At 39.9% G+C, this 20,987-nt stretch overlaps 1 protein-coding gene across 2 annotated transcripts; it reads right to left on the reverse strand.

The window, feature by feature from the left end:
• Window positions 1-526: 526 nt before the first annotated feature.
• Window positions 527-20,408, reverse strand: usp7 (ubiquitin specific peptidase 7 (herpes virus-associated)). Of its 2 annotated transcripts, none has more exons than XM_088936476.1 (31): window positions 19,347-20,408; window positions 15,357-15,461; window positions 14,024-14,222; window positions 13,466-13,604; window positions 13,251-13,339; window positions 12,746-12,854; window positions 12,428-12,558; window positions 12,248-12,302; window positions 11,790-11,870; window positions 11,618-11,708; window positions 10,883-10,965; window positions 10,629-10,738; window positions 9,953-10,109; window positions 9,625-9,769; window positions 8,912-9,042; window positions 8,544-8,678; window positions 8,286-8,375; window positions 7,885-7,990; window positions 7,426-7,518; window positions 7,280-7,347; window positions 6,000-6,100; window positions 5,573-5,726; window positions 5,329-5,396; window positions 5,107-5,215; window positions 4,846-4,923; window positions 4,489-4,589; window positions 3,286-3,385; window positions 2,864-2,983; window positions 2,714-2,785; window positions 2,481-2,571; window positions 527-1,862 (listed from the first exon to the last, which is right to left on the reverse strand). In XM_088936476.1, exons 1-31 carry the CDS (start codon window positions 19,420-19,422, stop codon window positions 1,756-1,758), a joined length of 3,294 nt encoding a protein of 1,097 aa, XP_088792602.1. In that variant the 5' UTR covers window positions 19,423-20,408; the 3' UTR covers window positions 527-1,755. The 2 variants fall into 2 exon arrangements, with proteins under 2 accessions (XP_088792602.1, XP_088792601.1); XM_088936475.1 differs by having other exon boundaries at window positions 8,286-8,387.
• Between the last annotated feature and the right edge of the window lie 579 nt (window positions 20,409-20,987).

The raw sequence follows: 20,987 nt of genomic DNA on the forward strand, positions 1-20,987 counted from the left end.
TATGTCAGGTGTCAAGGTTCTGTAGAAGCTGTTCCAAAAGGCTATATTAGTCCATATGAGTATTTTTTTCCCCCCCAAACTGGTACTAGCACAGACTATGCCAGTTTAAAATCAGTAGTGCAGTTGCAGAACTATGTGAATGTTTTGGAATATTCCATCACATCCCCTTCAAGCCATCTTAATATCCATTTCACTTTGTATAGTGACACTTTCTACATATGCGTATCGCACAGAGGGAATAGGTAAGTGTTACATATCGACATGATCATTTGCTAGTTTATTTTTGAAAAATTCTTAAGTTTCTGCCCAAAAACACACCATCTACAAGCAAGAAAAACCTTCTTTTCCCAACATTGAACAAACACTGAACCAATTCATTTTTGTGGGAAAAGAGCCACATGTGAAATACTCTCCAGTGTTGATCATCACATTTGATTTATCATTCTTTTAGGATGTATATCTAAAAATTGATCTCAAAACCTTGCAAAGATTTTTCTCAGTGGTGGTTACAGATTGCTACATAAGATTTTATAGAAAATTTTATTCAACATACAACATTTTCCAGCAAAAAGGCAATATACAGGAATAGTTGTCGTACACTGCTGCTACAGGAGGAAATTAAAAAGACTGGAGAACTGAAAATGTGATCTGCAGAATTCAATTTTGTTTGTACTGCACTCAAACTAGACACGCTGTTGCCATTAGTTAAAAAAAATTAAAAAGGAATAAAATATGGAGTCAGGGACCAAAATAAAACTACACACAATGAATATGAACATCAGTGAAATGATTTGCACCCAACAATTACCTTTTGAGTGTTAAAATTTTACATGTTCATTCTTTAAATATACAATTTGAATTTTATCTTTACAAAGTCAACAGCTGACTAAACGCTAGTGAGCATGCCTTCTGTGCTAAAAAGGCTGTATTTCGGTTATTAATGCTGGTTTCTCTACATCCTCAACCAGTCAACACTAAGTGTTCTTAGCCATTTGCCAAAGCACAGTACAGTAAAACTTGTCAACTTCCATTAAAGCCATCAAACATGACCAATGGCATCAGCTTAATAAACCCACAGCAAAGTGACAGAAGAGCGGAAGGAAAAAAAAACCAACTTAAAAAAAACCATAACCAAAGATTACATTTAACGGCACAGATAAATGTAAAATCTTTGATATTAAGTGCCAACGTGCAAGATGAAGTACAGATTTTTATTACTGATGCTGTGGATTGTTTTGTACAAGATCAGCGGTAAAGACAAACTGAATTCCTCCAACCAAAACTAAGTGAAACAGAACTGTGTAAACATGAAATTTACTAGTTGCACTAAAGGACCAGGGTATAATATCAGGACAACCACATTAGGCAACTAGCAATCTTACGCCACCTGTTGAATTTCAAAAATGATGGAAACCTTTTTTCCCCCCCCAAACGGCAACCTTTTCCGCTCCTATCTTCTGTCCCCTCCCAATGCAGCAGCTTTCATCGCTGTAACAACTTATTTAAAAAATTGCCTATCGGTCCACATCGTTCATTGTGATAAAACCCAATTGGTTCTTCCAGACAAAATAGGCAGTCAACAGATACAGAGAAGCCAAACTGAACAGCCTCAACAAAATAAAAGCATCAGCAGCAAATCCTTTTTGCTGAAGACTTCATATGTGGTGCATGTGTACCCAAGGTTTGCGGTTGTTAACAGTGGCGCACACAAGAGGTTTGGTTAAGTCTTTAGTATGGTCAGTTAGGGTGAAGATGTCAGTTGTGAATCTTGATTGCTTTTTCCAGGTATGTATAGCGACTTCTCTTTGGAGCCTTGTTGAAATGGTCAAGCCCTAACCAAGGCCTTGGATGCGACATGTTGCCTAGGGAAAAATAAAATGATTACACAAAAACTTTTGCAATCTCTCTGCACCACTGCTTAATTGCCTTCAGGACAACCCAAGCTAAAACTCAAACCGTTTAGTATAAGAACAGATCCGATTTTCCATCTACACCTCGAAAAACTCAGTGCCTGGAATAGTATCACTCATTTTCTGCAAACTCACTTTTTACATTATATAGATGGTCAAGTTATTGGATTTTATGTTTTGACTTGAATATACATTATATATCCGACAGAAAAACAAATCCATTCTGTGCAAAATATAGTTTGCATGGACCTCCCCAAGGGAGGGATTCATGTACTCTCAGCAAAGAAGGAACAAAAATTAAACTAAAGCTTATTACTATCAAATAGTGTTATGTATACTGAGCAAATAGGGAAAACCCAGCATAAAATACAATAAGCAGTTTTACAAAAAAGGATTTACTGTGTTCCATTCTTTATGCCGGGCCTGAACTGTTAAAATCTATTTAGAAAAGGTAAATGGAATATAGACTAATGGGTTGCCTATTCAAATGCACCTAAAATGTTGTAAAAAGCCTAAAAGAATATTAAGCACATATTCCTCCTCTTCATTGCTAAAACAGTGTTCACATACCAGGCTGGGGCTCAAAGTCTTTCAGATTTACTTCATATTCATCTTCATTGATGTACTGATGCCGACCCATCATCACAATTGCAAACTTAAACTTGAAGTGAGAAATGAAAAGGATAATGGGTTAAATGATGACCAAATCCAATTACAAATACCAAATGTCAAAAGCAATTTTTCTTCAAACCGTTCTTACAATTACATTTATCGACAAGCTGTCCAGTACAGTCAGCAGTTACCTTTTCAAACTCCTTTTCTTGGATGTCAAGCATGGTCTGAATCCTCTTCATAACCTCCCTAAATGGCTCTCCCTGAAACACGCAATAACCGTATTAAGAATAGGACGGTTTACTTAAAGATGCAGCTTTGCATACATGCACAACACATACCTGACGAATTTTCAGCAAAAAAGGGATGCCAAACGTCCCAAAGACTTCCTTGTGGAAATGTGCAACAGGTATCAGCATCTCATTTTCCTTATCAAGGTCTACCTGGTCCAGAGGGATTTCCTACCAAATTAAAAAAGTAATCTTATGAACCCATGAGTTACTTGCTTACATACTATAAACCGTTTTTTAACAAAAGTTAAGCAAATCTGTACTGGATAAAGAGCATAGAAAATGGATTAAAATGTTTTTTGGCATGCTCCGTTTCCCAGGATTCCCAAAATGCACTAATATTTTAATTGCTTCCATTAAATGCCTTCAAATTACACCAAACTGTATCTTGATAGAAATATTAAGTATATATTTCTAAATATAAAATGTTAAAACCAATATTACAATGCAACAAAACTGCACATTTCACATACCTCTATTCTGAAGGTGCGACTTGCTGCAGGAGATAAACACTCTAGCAGTTCATCTTCTTGGTGTACTCCAATTATTTTGTAGCTTACAATTTCTAGCAGCCTGAAGTGTCCACAAAAGCCAAAAATAAGGAAACAGTTAATAGATATCAACTTTGAAAACAAGAGAAGTAATGTTCTGTACAGCACATTTGAAATGAATCTCTCTACATTGTCAGATGTAGTCATAAGTTTTGACATTTCTTATCATCATTGCAACATTTTTAATAGCATTTCAATCTAAAAAAAAATCAAGCGCAAGGGGAATTAAGATTTATTGATTGGCAAAGTTGCTAATTTCCTGTGGGGGACTATTTTCTTTCCAAAACAGAGAAAGATTTTAGTGGGTCCCACATGACCCTGAAAATGACACTTTTTTTTTGCAAAACAACCTGTAGTGACACTATAGGCTTTTCTGGTCAAGGTACTGTACTTCAGGCCTCGATTGCTTACAAAACTCTCCTTTCACTTCAATGGACTTGCTCCACTCCACCTTTAACCTGTCCTTGCCAACAAAATAAATTTTGTAAACAAAAGAAAGGGTTCAGATTTCAAAACAGACTAAGCTCTAGGGGCAGGTCAGGTCTGGACTTCAGTGTGAACAATTCACGGGGTCAGAGTCACTTTCATGAACTGCTGTTTGAGCATCCGAGTATCAGATTGCACTGCTGCATTGTCACGAAGCAACAACATTCCCCAAACACTTCTACTTCATGGAACACCTCCACATATGATCAAACTGGAATAACATCCCCCTAAAATCGTAATTTCGCATAGTTGATCAGAAACACCCCCTACAAATCCCAGAAAACAACCGGCATGGGCTGGCCTGTTGTTGGCAGAGTGCAGAACCTGAATACAGGGGACTGATGGCGATTATGAAGTGCAGACTACAATGTGTATTAAGGTACTAGTGTGGCATCCTTTATCTCTAACCAAAGGCTATCTGAATAGTCATTTTCTACAAATTATCAATGAAAATTATTCCTTCTGCTGGTACCAGTCTCAAGCACACCCAAGTGGCAAAGGCCTCAGACACCCACATGCCTGCTGACCGTCATTAGAAACACTTCCATGAGAAATGCCATGTCCTGTAGCCTGTATGATTATGAAATACGAATAAGCTGCAAGATATCACATTCTAAAAATCAAACACCTAGCCATTACCTGAGCTTTTCTGAACCTTTGTCAGAAAGTTCTACAGCTTTTTTACATTCCTCCAGGAGATCTCTCACACAGCCATGCTTGTCTGGATATAGTGTTATCTCCTGGAAAGATAAGATTTTTAAAGACTTTAAAAAGTAACTTACTTTTAAGGGATAAACAATTTCCCTGCAAAGTTAATAGTACTTTTCTCAAAAAATAAAATTATGAATACCCGAGTTAAAGTTTACTAAATACAACATCTAACAGAACTGTTAAGATTCCAAATTCCATTTGAAGAGGTTTATCAACATTCATTAAAAAGGTGTAATGGTTTTGATGTCTAACCAGTGATCAATTTTTGTAATGCACAAATTTTACCTCTTCCCGAAATTGACTATTCAGCCATATGGACTTGAAACTCCTCCTGTTTTCAAAATCTGTTATCTTCATCTTTAGCTATAGAGAAAAAAAGCAACATTTGAATCCTTTTCAAGTTTGAAGAATAACTCCACACATCTAGACCTGATCTTTAATCACAACACCAAAAAGGTGAGGGTTAAAACAACCTGGACTCATTCTGGACTTGTTACAACCAAATCAATAAAACAAAGTCAAAATTAAGATTAAATTAAGATTCACCTGCTGATAGTAAAGTTTCTTGGGTTGTCTGGGCTTGAAGAACTGAAGCAGATCTCTTAGAGTCCCTTCATAATTATGCCTGAGAGGATTACCTGGTCCATCTCGGTAACTAGATACAAGAAGACATGAACAAAATGGATATTAAAGATGCAAAACACTCAGTAATTACAGCTGCTTCAATGGCCATTTAGCAACATTACATTTTACATTAAATGGACATACCCTTGGGACTTGAAGAACTGCAAAAGCATTGGGTCTGTGTTTAATCTCTGTGCAACTGTCTTTGCAACCTAAAAACAAGGATACCATAGATAAGTTTATGCATATACAACAATTGTATGGCAGTGAGTACAAAAATCATATGAAAAGAAGCCAAATGCTATTATTCAGGTACGTTTTTGATTAAATAAATTGTACATCATTAGAACAAGATATACCTTACAATATACCTTGTAAAAGTACTCACCTGGAAATAGTTCATTCTGTTTGACAGTGTAACCACAAAGCCTGGGTCATTAGGAATAGTTTTATCACAGAAGATAACATCCACACGATGGTACAGGTCTCTGAAGTAGTCTTTTGCAGTTGGTAACTCACTTGAATCATTTTCAGGGTCATCTCTAGAGAGGAATTTCATAAATGTTTGTAAGAATGGGTACAAATAAGAGTAGGCATTCAGCCCATTTTGCTACATAAATCATATAATGTATTTATGTATTACATAATTGTTAGTATGCAACTACACTAGTAATTTTTTTACTTCTCTGGAATTTATTTTTCTAATCTTCTTTACAGCATTCATTCATCATTTTCTTTCTTTTCCCATTCATTTAAGTGAGGAGGACACTGCAGGAAAGACTACTGATTCAGGTTATCTCTTACAAAATACTTACTTCTGAAACACTATTATATCCCCATCCATCAGCTCATCGAGCGCTTTATCCAGGGAGACATCATAGTCCTGAATTCTTTCTGTTAAATTGGGTTTTACTTCCTGAAAAGACAGTGGAGTACTGAGGTTAGGGAATATGAAGGAAACTAAAACAGCTACATTTTCCCTTCAAATTTAGATTGTTTTAGTTACTGTTTGTGCCAACCTGGGTGGCATGTCAAAACAAAACTGCATCCCAACGCTGCAACCCATGAGGGACACTGCTCTGCATGGTTGCTCTCCACTAGCTTCACTGGCTTCTCATGGTCTAAATGTAATACTGCACAGCCTTCTCAGATGTGTTGTGCGTCAAGCAGAACGAGGCCAGATCACTCTCATTCACCAGAACACGAGCACACCTATTTCAGAAGGCAAAAGGCAAACTCAGATGTGCAAGAGACAAGTCTGAAGTTCACGAGAAACAAGGCACCCAAGAGTTTCACATGTTGTTTTGGCCACCAAGGACTAGAGATGCAGGTTCATCATATCCAGTTCTAACAGAAAGCTGCTTTAATGGCAAAGTGTAAAATGATCTCTGAAAAATGCCACTGCTTTCTGGTATTTTTTTTAAGTGAAATACCCAAATGTTTTAAGGCTCAACCATCTCCCACTTAAGGCCCAATTTTCTCATCTGACAAAGTGTAAGCTCCACCAGGAGAGCGAGCCCTGACTAGAGCAGGGGCAGTCCCTCTCTCTCTCTCGCGTGTCTCCACAAGCCTGCAGGTGCCTGGCAAGTTGCAGGAGTCAGTGCAGACCCCCCTCAACCCGACGACACTTCCTGTTGTGCACAGATATGCGGGGAATTCCAGAGAGTTGTCAAGTGACATGACTCAGGATCGAACTAGCATCACCTGGGCCACAGCGCCTCTACTGGCTGAACCACTCAGGTGCCCAACAAATAATTCCCAATGGTACTGTCAGCACAGTATTTGTCAGTTCGATTAATTCTTGAGTAAATAAGCCAGATGCAGTTGTTATTGTGTAAACAGATCAAGACAAATTATGACCTAACTCCATTAATTCACCTTTAGCTTTACTACTACACACTAGGCTTAAGGACTTCATATATTTCCAAAAGACATTGATAAAAAGGAAATACAATTTGTTCAAATAAAGTGGGAGTGTAATTTAAGTGTTGATGCATTCCTCTGTAACTGACAACTGGAAAAGCAAGAGAATCACACAAAACCACAGGCTTGAAAAGTGCCAAAAGCATATTTTGAGGCCAGAAAGGCCACTCACCTCATAGAGGATAAGGCTAGTTCCTTGCGGAAATCCTGCTCTTTCACACATAACTGGCAGCAAGTCTCCTGTTTCAAGAAGAAAAATAAATAAAGCCCCAACTACTAATAGGAGAATATAAACTCAAAATAAATTAGTTAACTTACGTATTTTACAGGATATAGGTGTGTAGATATGTCCACAATAATTTAAGCTTCTAGTTTTTGGATCATACATCTTCAAAAACAACATGACATCATCTGAAAACAAAATACATTCATTATTCCTCGTGCTAATTTGGTATTTCTTGATAAGTCACCACATATACTCAGAAGTGATCTACAAAAATAAATAAGGTTTAGCGATTTATTTGCCCAGCATCTTTCAAAAGCCACACTGATATAGGACATTTTAAAATTGCTCACAGGGACATTTGTCTTCACCTTCAAATGTTTCATTGTAACAGAACAGTGATATATCACATACTCCGGAAAAACAACCTTTGTTAAAAACACTTATAAAATGAGTTCTACGTCTGCCAGGGAATGTTTAATTTGAGACACTATTCTTGTTATAGTCTAATTACAATGGCACTGCACAACTGACTTCAACAATGAAACACTTACGGTCTTTGTCAAATTTGGGTAACGTTGCTCCACTGGCAGCCATCTCTGGGTCTACTGTTTCCAGAAATATGGTCCATGGGTTTTCATTGTCACTCAAGTCAATCATCTGTTCAGAAAATAATACACAACACTGATACAACTCTACCTCACTAGACCAAACTCAAGTAAAGTCAAACACAGCAAAAAAATTTATGAGCCCATCTTTAAGACGTTGGAGTAGTTATGGCATTTTTTACAATATTTTTACAGTAGTCCCTACTGGGTTTCAAATTAAAGCTTTACTACAATAGCTAAAAACTAGTGCATGCACTGCAAACAGACTTGTGTCAAATATACATGTGGCATTAAACTCATGCAAATCTAACATTTAGATTAAAATGTGCTGCATTTCACATACTTACAGATTTGCTGCAATCTGCTTCATAATCCAACATTGCCGGCCTCTTTGTGCCATTACTCCTCGCCTGCATCGGCCACAACCGGATCTGATCCTGTGGGAAACCCTGCAGCAGATCAATACAACACTAGATTCACGTCTTAAAGAACTCTTAAGCTTACATGCTTATGACACTGTTGTAACATGGAAAAAATAATGCATCAGTAATTTATACACTTCTTTGTCAAACGCAATCTTCGGGAATAGAGTACAAAATGCTTACCATGGTCTGCGAGAGATTCTGGACAAATTCAGCGAGGGTTGAGCTCTTCAGAACTTTGAACACAGTGTATTTCACCTTCTCCTCATCATACATGTCATTGCCCTGGTGGCCACAGAACTGGTCTTCTGTTACTATCTGAAATAAAACGTATGATCAGGAAAAAAAACAAAAACAAAGCTTTTCCAGATTGGGAGCAGAACATGCCAAAAGAACAAACCTTGAGCTTACATACTGATTTTTATCTCAAATGGAAAAAAAAAATGATTGAAAGCTACTAGAACCCTGAAGATGCAAACAATTACCATCTAGAATACAAATGATCTTATTCATGCAACACTCAAAGAAGAGTCAGCTCTGACTCCACACACCTGGACTTGCATATAGAGATGGGCTTCCTGTCTCTCTTTTCTTTTCTGTGCTTCAACCCTCTTTTCTTCCTGAAGCCGTTCAACAAGTTGCTGTGGGATGTCAAGATCTGTGACCGGTTGCAATACTTCACCTGCACAAGAGGAAAGAAAAAGGGTACCGTTTAAACTAAACTGAAGGCTAAGGTTAACCTAAGCCATAATCACCCTTATAGATTCAATGGCTGAAAACAATCAAATGGACGCAAAAGAAGGGTTATGACCATATTCAGAGAAGAGGGGATTAAAACTTCAGACCTATAGGTACCGGTCAGTAGCTTTCTTCAAAAGCAAAAACCAAAAGGAATACTTGAATACTGCGGTTCTGTGTGATATATAAGTCGTCTTTGCGAGGTGAGGAGCAAACTAACATTTGTGCTGAGCAAAGATTTACAATAACCAGTCTGTATCAGCAATGTATTGATTAATAATGCAAAAAAACTAAATTAAATACAGAAGATATATTGGACATATTCCATCTGGAGATTAAACGATTGTTGTACACTTAAAAGATTTGCAGCTCGAGTGCTATAGAAAACGTACAACAACACTGTTCTCAAATAAGACATCATCATCATCATCATCATCATGACATTAAAAATGAGCAGTGCTGCTCCACTTCCCAAAAAATGTGGTCTGCCAAGAGGTCTGTGTATGAAGAATTAGGAATTACTTACTGAGTTTGGATTCTCTAATGTACACCAACATGTATGCATTAGTACAATGACGAACTGACAGGTCATCATCGTGTCCTCCATAATTGTGTTCAATTGCTTCCTCTTTTGTACATCTGGATACAACATCATCGTCAAACTTGCACCACTACGAGATATGAAAAAAAATTCTGTTAATTAATCTTTTCATACGACTTAATCATTAATACCTACTTAAAAATCAGGTATGCTTTGTGAAAAGATCTACTGTTGCTTACAACCATCTTCAAAAGCATACATAACACAAAGACGCATCCATATGCATTTTAGACTGAACAGCCTTCTAACTCACTTTGCCATCTCCTTTAGGATTGAGATACACCACGTAGTGTCCACCATGGTTATCCCCACTGTGGACCAACACTGCATGGAGGATGTAATTAGCTGGATCCTTAACGTCAGGCTTCTGCAAGAACTCATCCAAGGGTAACTGTTCAGGAAACTCAAACCTGGACAACACAAGAGTACCATTTTGTTACTTGTTAAAGTACCTATTACTTTTCTGCCAGGTTTTTGAATTAATTTCTAAACCATTCAGGCTCGATATTCCCATATTCTTCATACCCACATGAGGAAAAATCCATCAATTTAAACAAGGTTTACTGGATTATGTGCAATCCAAGAATTTATTGGGGGAGAATATATCCCCAATACATAAAGACAAATTCTACAGTTCTGACTTATGTTAATAAAGGAGATTTAAAATGTATAACTCTTGGTCTCTACAGCTGATCTAAAATGCTTCAGAATTAGTGGGTCTTAATTTTATAAAGAGGGTATAATTTGAAAGATGTTAAATGATTTTCTTGAAGAAATGGCAGAACTTCTCCTAATGATGCATTTCCAATCTATTATAAAATCACAGTTAAAAAGACATCTGGTATTCACAAGACACTATAATTAATATTCGAAAAGATCCTACTCAGATAGCAAGTAAAACGGTTCGATCAAGGCAGCAGACTTCTTACCTGTCATTGATCTTAATGTTTTGGTCAGTTTGGGGATCATACATGAATCGCATGAGCTGCAAGTGCAGCACAGGAGGAAAGGTCAAGAACTTCACTCCTTTCTCGGCTTCCTGTTGAAGACAATGTCCGCAAATGTTAAAACACTAACTCTTATAATACTAAATTTCCCACAAAGGAAATTTAACATAAGATAGTATCTTAAAAAGACTTCACATGTTGTATTTTGTCTTGTAGTACAAGAAGTTAAGCCTCACCTGTAGGCCATGCTCCCCAGCATCATATTTATTATCTCCGTCCAGCTGCTCCACTGCTACGTAATCTTTAAAGGACTCAAATACTGTAGAGGATACAGCTGGTTATTATAAAGCATTGACTCGAGCACACATCTCAGACCTAAAAATATTGACAATAATTCCTAAAAGGACTACTGGCATCTGTCAATGTAGTAAATAAACCTGAAAGACACTGCTGAAGAAAAATTGGGTAAAGCAACACTGAAAGCGTGCACCTGCAAATTCAAGTGAGCAATGCTTAATACAACATTTCACAAGTTAATTCCTTTTAAGGATAGCTGCACTTCAAAATTATTCTGACATTTCTTTTGGATGGAGCATTTTTCCTTCTCTGCAATACAACAAATGCCATGTTTTCAGTTTCTTCCAAATCCAAGACGTCTTTTCATAAGTTTGCTTTACTGTCATATAGATTAAATAATAACCTAGTGTTAAATGCATAGTACATAATCTATTGCGACAGATGATTTGGTGCAGAACATAATATTATTCCTTTAGTTTTTGGAAGAAACTACAGAACACATACAAACATTAAGCTTAAATAAAACATTCAATACGCCTCAACACTACAGAAACCATGGACAACCCTATTAACGCTATAGCCTGTTCCAAGTTTAATTTTCAATTAGGACAGATAGAAAAAACACAGCTACATGAAAGAAGGGATGTTTGAAATAAGTAAATTTATATACTTACTGTTTTTCTTTCCCTTTATGCTGAGCTGGATGTCATAGTAATCTTCTATTCTCTCAGATCTATAGTCTACATGTTTACACTGGATATAGGACTGTAAAGAAATAACATTTGCACATCTTAAGAAAGAGCTAATATACAGGAAGAAAACAGATCTTAGCAAATATCAACTTACCACCATCTTCCCCCTAAAGAGTTTCGGAATGGTGCCTTCAACACAAGTGCCTTTCATTTTGTTCTCAACATTGTCAAGGAGCTAAAGTGAGGGAAGAATATATTAAACGCTTATAAAATGAACAGTAAAACTTAAAAAGTAGATGCTCTTCCACTAAAAAGTGGAATCCGGATTTAAATTACTCTTCATCCCTACGTGCAATGCCGCACGACAGAAAATCTGCAACCAGTTAAACAGTTATATGGCATCACAAACTCAGAATAGTAAATCCTATATTACACTGGATAGAATATATTTATGCTCCAACTCAGTCTTACCATGGGAATGGTGTATTTGAGTTACAAAAGCTTCCATTTAAAAAGAATTTAGGAATGCCTGCAAGCTCAGGAGCAACGGTACAAATTTCTAACTAGACATGGCCAAAAAAACAACACTCTCTCTCAATTAAATGTACTTACCACTCTACAAAGTTCCTGCACATCATGCTGCATGAAACTGTCTAATGTTTCCCACCTTCAAAAGACAAATATAAAATATTTGGCAGCTCCAGTCTACTAAACACTTTTCCTTAATTAAAAGAATTCCAAAAGGGCAAAGTACAGAACAGATTTGCTATTAGAACTCCACGAAATGCTCACCCAAATGATTTTGTCAACTTTTTTGTCCCTACTGGCTTGTCACTGTGCTGAAGCTCATAAAACACCCTTTGCAATGCTAAAGGGACACTTTTGGAAGAATCATCACCCTCTGTTGGCATCATATAAACTGCCTAAAACAGAAGTAAAACAAAAGAATTTGGCAAATTTAGGAAATAAGAACATACTTGTATGTAGGAAAAATAAAAATATTCCATGTTAGGATCTATGAACCACATCTTTTTTTATAAGCCAGCAATGTATCGATTTTGTGAACTAAAAATTAAATACTGATCCTGCCGTTTTGCAAAATAGACTTACCCGTCGGAGCTGATTCGTAAAGAATAGTGTCTGTAATAAACTGTTCATGTAACAGGTAGCTCCTTGGTTCTTCAGCCCAACATAGCCAGTGTGCTTCTTCGAATCCCATCTATAATACAAGGTACACAATTACAGGACTTAACCTTGGCAGTAAACTCCATTTCCAATTATTTCAAGTCATCTCAGAAGCCGTACCCCGACTCTCACACAGGTTTTCTTTAGAGTTAAAACTTAGAATAGTGCTGCTACTAGTGCAAGGCATGTAGCCTTTACCCCCTTTCAAACGGGCCGACACTAAGCTTGCTGCATTTGTTCACAGTTCTGAACACGGGAACATCTTTGTGTGCGCCCTCTCACGCGGTGACAGAAACATCCCAAATTTCAGCACGTATGAGCCATAATAAAGAAGTCAGTTTTCACAGATGCTCTAATGTAAACCCATGAAGCTCCTAGAATTAGAATCCCCTTCCCCATGAAACAACGTTAGGAATAAAAAAATACATACGCCACTCCGTGGGGAGCATCTGCCTGAACGTAAACTTCAAACGATACTTTGTCATCTTCAATGAACCCCTTTTCTGGATCGGTCACATCCTAGAAATATTAATAAAATTAATTTGACAAGTCTTTGGAAAGGAATCCCACTCAAAAACATCTTATGATTTCTACATCTTCGTCTCAACCACTCCTAAAACATGAAACTACTGAAACAATACATACACTCCATGACATGAAGTTGGAAAAACCCCAATCATTTTCCTTGTGAAAGAAAAGATGACTGATCCTGCGACTGAAGGACTTTTCATCATCCTTATAATTTATTATTTTCAGCATTGCCTGAGCATGGCAAGACCACGACCTGCAAGTAACACAAAACAAGTGTTAAATCGACCAAGCCTCTGAATACTGGGGATTGGACATGGTCTTTCTAGGAAATAAGTCAAATCTAGCAACATTTTCTTAATATGAGAAACAGCAAGCCGTGCAAAAAGGTCAGCTTAGTTAAGTTTCATACTGCAGGTTGAATTAAAAAAAACAAGACAAATTGTATGCCGAAAAAAACTACTGTGTACAAATTGACTGAACTGAGCTGTCACTTATTAATAAAGGTTCCATGCACAGCTTAAAGCAGGCAATATTAGAATACAAAACATACAATATGCAGATACCTTCCACCAATAAATACATTACAGTTATTCAGTTACGGTTTTCATCATTTACACACAAAATAAATATCCAGGCATTTAGAAATAACAACCCATAACAGCTGCATCTTACGTGGAGTCAGACTCAGCGTTGCACTGCAGGAAAAACCCCACACTCTTCTGGTGAGGCCTGTCGGGATAAAACCTTGGCATCACCATAATCTTCCAAGGCAGGTTCCGCACGAAGCACGGGGGACTGAGCACAGACTCGCCCAGCCTGCTGAAGCGCTCCACGACAAACCGAAAAGTGGCCTCCGACCTCCAGCTTGTGTCTGTGGGGACAGAGCACATTGCAGCACTTCTCAAAATAGTAAAGACAGTCAAAACTCGCAGGATCTACCCCAGGTTTTCCAGCTGGCATTACAGAGTTTACTAGTTTGCTGCTGTAGTTTAAGCTGAACGTTAAATATGCCTGTTCTACTTTCCTTTCTCCTGAAACAGGGAATATCGACGAACAATGGCAGGTTGCATACTCTTGGAAAAAGCAGCCACTGAAACAAACGAGCTCTCGGAAACCTGCTTTAAATGGGTCTTTGATCAATGTTTTATTCCATGGCTACAAGGTTGGTATGTCAGAGCGCTGTTTTGTACCAATCACATTGCCTAACAGTTATGCACATCATAAACGATGGACATACATCCCCCAAAGTACTGGCAATACATTAACTCCAGAATTGTTTAATAAGACAGAGCATTTGAGTTATCTTAAAAGGCTTGTATGTGCTCTTTATCACATTAAGTTGCCAATCCCATGAAAAAGTCTGAACAGAGGTTGCTAACAAACACCCCATCGGACTAAGGACTGGTCACTTCCTGCAGTACTTCTTAACCAAGCAGCAATAAAGCACTAGATAATAATCAAGCTTTAAAAAAAAAGAGGTGCAATATTGGTAGACCAGTAACAAACGTCTTACAACTTAAGGAAGTAAATTATAAGTTACCTTTCTGTATAAGAACTGACTTAACAGTGAAACACAAACCAAAAGGCACAACTGAAAACTATGCATATAGATAGATAAGACTTTACTGATCCCAAAGAGAAATTGATATGGAAGTGTTATGGAAAAAAAAGGGGGATAATTCTTTACGTAAAGGATTGGGAGGGTCTGGAACAAGCTACTTGGCCATATCATTTAAGTTGAAACCCTGTCTTCTTCCAAAAAATCATGATAGATCCCTGGAATCAATTAGTTACCATCAGCCAAGTGAAGTAGTTGGGTGTCCTCTCACTGGTAACTGATCTTATCTCAGGACTAATTTCAGCTAGCTTTCCAACAACAAATTACAAACCCAGAACATGTCACATTTCCACTGTGGACAAACAAAAATCTGCTAGTTTTATTTATACCTTTTTGACATTTAGAGTGAACCTGATTCCATACAGAACTTTTTTAGAATAAACCTACCATCTTCCATGTCTTCCTCTGTGTTGTTGTGTCCATCAGCCATTGCTACATTGCCATTAATGACTGGATTTGGAGTGATTCTTGGGGGATCATCTGTATCTCCCGCTAAAAGTGAAAAATCACAGGGTTTAGAGAGATGGCTAGTTTGGCATTAAAATAAAGTCTTCTGACGTGTATTACTTAACAACATAAAAGTACTACATTGTAAGGATACACTGTAAACTACCCCATTTCCACAATCAACAGGACCACAGTGAAAGAAAGACTAAGAAGAAGCATCTTCAGTCTACATATAATCCTTATGTATTGACAAACCATACAATCATTAGTGCGGTAATATAACAAAAGTATACTCAACCAAGTGATAACATAGGGCAAAGCCTGTTTTTCTAAACCTATCTGATACTACTGACTTTGGTTATAACAACGCATAGAAACTTCTTTTGGTCCAGGATGATAAAGATGCTCAAAAAAAACAACAGCCACTGGTGAATTCAAGCGGAAAGGACAGCTAGCCCGTGGTGCCCACTGAGGTGTGGAGATGCATCAAATCCAGCATTTCAGTAAGAGACACAGCAAAGAGAACACTGGCAAAGGCAGTTTCTCTAATGAAACTACCATACAGAGAACTACTAAGATGGTAAAGAGACAGCCTGCATAAAAAGACTTTTCAATTAAAAAATTCAACTAAATATTAAGAAAATCTGAAGCTTAGTATGAAAGCAATCTCATCGTTATTTTAACTACCGGTACCAAACATATTTCTGAACCAGCGTGTAGCAGGGCTGAGTCTCACACACCCTCACAGCTGTTGATGAGCCTCCAGGTTCAAATGGCTCTGGTGGACATGAACTGACAAAGATAACGAGAACAGGCTCACAACACAGAAAGAACAACTTACTGTGTCACACTCACACAATCTCAGTAATAAAAAGGGGTGGTTAATGTAAATTTAGAAATCTGCATTAGGCATTAAAAAGGGGGCAACAATGAAATAGATGGTGATCTCCGTTTGGGATGCTTATAAGGCAATATCACGCCATATCAAGCAATATCAAGTAAGATTTACCCAAAAAAAGACCTACATAAAGCTAAATACGATTTATCTGCGTTTTAAATTGAACTGTGAATATTGTGTCAATGGTGTGAAGGCAAAAGATTTTTATAACCTAACACCTTTGTTCTACACATGCAAGCTGCACAAAACTCGCAAACCCCAACCAAAAGGCACTGAAACCGTATTTTAAGAACTCAGCACCCTATAAGAAAGGAATTCGGGTTCATAGCAAGTCTCATGCCAGTTTCATTTCAGAAGCTGTTGACCTTGCAGTTCTCTAAGCAAGACCCTGTGGATACAAACCCACAAAAAAAGCACCCAAATACCTTTTCTTTCACACCATTTACAGTTTTCCCAGTTTCACGACTGACATTCAATATTACTTTTGGCAACTCCTGCCTTTGTACAGCTGCAAGTTGGCATCTAAAGACAAAACTCAGTTCCAAACTCGACAGAGGTTTTAGGAAGTTAAATAAAGGAAAGAGCTCCAATAAACAGCCTCAAACATTTATTAAACAAGAAGGGAACTAAGAAAATGCAGTACAGAGATGCAGGTGTAAACACCATCTCCCTATACCTGGAACAAAGCTGTGCATGACTTTAAATGTTGTAAGCATTACTGGAATATCCATTAACTTGGAAAAGAAACCACAAACAAGAAGTAGTTTACATGTTTTATACCGCGTTATGACACAGGATAATGATACATCTACAAATGTATTCCTAGTCATAAGAATGATGTTTACACTTCATAAGTGACACAGTACAATAACTCCTGGGAGAAGTAAAGATATATGGTTGGTAAGGAAGGACATCAGCTGATATATTAAATTTAAGGCTTCTGCTTATTAAACTTGTTCTTGTAAAAATAGTTACTTTACCCTAATTACTGCAAATGTTTTAAAGTGCAGAATTTTCCTCAATTTAAAGCCTCAAATGTGTAGGTTTACTTACTTTACTCTGTTACAAGTACAAGTCTGGCTACCACCAGGCTCTACTTCCTGTACAGGGCTTACACATTTTTAGGGAGAGGGAAAACAGTTAAGGGGAGGTCCCTGGCCTCTCAGTGTGTACTGGTCCCATCCTTTACACTCAAGATCCCAACTCATTTAATATCCAAGAGCCCTACGCTGATCTGTCCAAAACAAATCCACTTCACTGATGAACATCTAAGTAAAAGAACAAGCCAACACACTCCTATGATTTCACTGGTCTTCAGGACTGCAAGAGACTATTTGTTCAGGCTTGACAGTGACTAAATATTTCAAAGAAGAATCGCTGCTTTGTCCCCATATGCCCCCCATATATGGTGCTCTGAAAGTTTGAAGCCACTATAAGATGCTCATTACTTATAGCAGTTTTGAATGATGTAGTCATTTATTTTCCAATGCGAGCCCCTGGGCGATCTCCGAGATAGCTGAACGATGCCCAGATGGCCAGAAATAAATTACTCCTCCCCTTGAAAGCCCAGCATGACTTGCATGAAATGGACACTAGTGACTTTTCGTTTACATTTAAAGGGCACTGACGGCGCCTCACAATGAAATGCCATTACAGCGGCCGTGCTTTGTGCGCATCCGAAAGGGGGTGAGCTCGGCGGAGCGATAAAGGCGGCAGATTAAAAATGGCGAGCCCCACACGCTGTCCGTGCGTCCGTCTTCTCCGTACAATGAAGGTAGAGAAAATCCCCACTCGCGGCCCGGGCCCCACGCCGGCCCCGCCGGATCCGAACAGCAGCCCTTTCTGAACTTTTACCGCAGGTTAACAGCGACAACCTCACGATTCAGACCCGACTGTCACAGCGATGACGCCTATGGACTTGAATCGCAATGCGGCCTGGGTGATGCAAGGTTAAAATAGTAGTGCACACACACACACGCACGAAAACGGATTTGGGGGGGGAAACCAAATTAAGAGAGACGCACAGGCTGTTCTGCAAAACAAGCTGTTGCAAAATAATATCCCTCCATCTTGAAACCGTTTCGCTATGCGCCCCCCCCCTCCTCCTCCTCCTCCTCCTCCCCCACTCCCCGTGTTAAAACGTCGCTGGCTGTCCACGGGCCTGGTAAATAAAAGACCAGCATTTCTCCTGCTGCCGGGCCGGGCAGTGCAGTGCAAGCAGACACGCCGCTGTAGAGGACAGCCCTGCGCCCGGCCTGTGGTGGACTGGTCCATTAAAGGCCAGTTCGGTCCCGGACAGTTATTTACCACCGACCCGTGGACCGGCTCCCCTCATCCCCGCGGGTGCAGCACCGCCGGGCCGGCTCTGCAGAGCTGGATAAACCCCCTACGCTTCAACAACCGACTCTTTAAGCGACCCTACCACCCGTTTGTAGCTGTACTTTTAAGACATGTCGGGGGGGAAGGCGTGATACGACCCAGTAGTAATTCCCAGCCAGCGTGCCATCTAGATAACAATGCAAAGGACAGGGCAGCTTAGCGACTCCACTACGCGAATAAAACACGTCCCGGCTGCGAAAGACACAAAATACCGTGTGGGTTACACGCTGGAAGACGCATATACGATGGTTTTCAGACACCCGATCTCAGCCTGCATGTCGCCTCCAAGAGGGACTCGTTCACCGTCTTCGGGACGGAGTCTGGAGTGTAAACATCACACCAACTGACATTTTCACTAGCGGCTGGGTAACGATCATGTCACGCAGCCTGCAGAGGTCTTTAAACCTCCCCGAAGAGTCGACTAAAGGCGTCCGATATTCGCCTTAACGGGATGACATTCATTTCACGACTAACTGAACACCTCCCCGCAACGCTTCTGACACGGAAAACCCAGGACGTCGGCTTCGGTGTCCCCCCCCCCCCGAAACTCACACTAGCTCGCTGGGCAACGCGTTTAAAGTCAGTCCGATGAAAAACACGACTCCCAACTCGCTCCCCCCGAGTGGCGTCTGCGATCGCGGCCTCCCCCTTACCCTCCATCTCCATGTCCTCGGGCTCGCTCAGCTGCTGCTCGCCGGCTTTCTGCTGCTGCGGGTGGTGGTGGTTCATGTCGGCGGCCGCGGCGCTGTGATGGTGCCTGTGGTCTTCGTTCCCCTCGGCCTTTCCCGACGCCGAGTCCGGAGCGATCCGGGTCTGAGGATGGGGTGTTTGGGAAGGCGGAGGAGGGGAAGACAGGTCGAGCCTGGGCGGCTGGGCCTGTTCCGCGACGACCTCGGCCTTTCCTGTCGTCTGCGCCGGGGGTTGAGGAGGGGAGGTCGGCGGGGGAGCAGGCAGAGAAACGCGGACGTATTTGCTCGCTATTCGCCCAATCTCGGCGCCTTGAAGGGGGTACAAGTCGCTGACGATAGGGAGAGGAGGAGGGGGAGGGGATGAAAGGGGCTTCAACGTCAGGAAGCCCAAATAAAAGAAAAAAAAGTAATTACCAGGCTTTTGCCCCTAGAAAATGGGGCAAGATCTGAGGTGAGAGAAATCACTCACGCCACCTGCAACCCAAGAAAACTACCCTGCAAAAAGAAGCCTAGCGCGCAACTGAACTCAATTTTTTTTTTGTTTACTCTTGATTTTTTTTAAAGCTCACACGCAGACTGAGCAGAAGCCTAAAGACCGGCTGCCCCGCTGCATTCCCAGCCTCTGTGCTCCTCCGATTGTCCCTCGTCTCGGGGAGAGCGACGAAAAAATCTCTCCATTCAAACCGGCTCTAATTTGGAATCGCACTAATTCCGAAATTGCAAGTGCCTAAGGTACCCCCCGTCTGTTTTTCTCTGACTTTTTTTTCTACCCGGTTTCCTCTTCCGAATCCCCAGACTATATTTAGAGAACTAAACGCCAATTTGCTCCGTGTTTAAAAGGCTTATTCTCCGTCTAATTTGTGGTGAACCCGGTCCCAGTCCGAGCCTCTCTCCCTCTCCCTCTGTTTGTGATGATCAGTTCGAGGCGAAAACTCAAAATGGCGGCCGCGCTCCTCTCCGAAATGTCACATCCGCATGGAGCTCTGAGCCTCGCGCACACTGCACACTAACGCAGCCGGCGCAGTCAAAGGCGTGCGCCAGCTGACCTGCATTTATCCTCTTTTTAATGGCTCGGAAAATAAGTCTTGTATATGGATGTTTAGGGGAGGGGGGGACGGACGAAAAGGGCATTGTATTTCCCCTTAATGTCTATAATTAATTGCAACGTTTTGTTTTAAATAATAGTCCGCAAACTAAAAAAGAATTGAAGTCAGAGCCTAAAAAAACTAAAACTCAGGATCTAGCTTTTGATTAGTTATTCATTTCTTAACTTATTGTTTTTATAATAATTTGGGGATGTGCATTTCGCTGGCAAGACAGTTCCATCATTGGCACATTTCAGCTCAGGGGCTTTAAAAGATGAGTAGTACCTTGTAAAGTGATCAGCAATTAAGGTTCCCCAAAGGTGTCTCAGGTATCCTGGGAGGTTCCGCAGTTAGTGTGTGTGAAAAGCCACAGAGGTTCCTCGGGCCCGACCTCCGGAAGGAGAACTCGTGTACTTGTTGATGCGCAAGTGTTTTGATGAGACAAATCAGCCTTCAAAGCCAGAAATTAATTGCTGCAACCTTGGTGGTGTAGTATGACATCCAGATATTTTAATGAATG

Source organism: Atractosteus spatula, chromosome 18, assembly GCF_055471065.1.
Source record: "Atractosteus spatula isolate fAtrSpa1 chromosome 18, fAtrSpa1.hap1, whole genome shotgun sequence".
NCBI lineage: Eukaryota > Metazoa > Chordata > Actinopteri > Semionotiformes > Lepisosteidae > Atractosteus > Atractosteus spatula.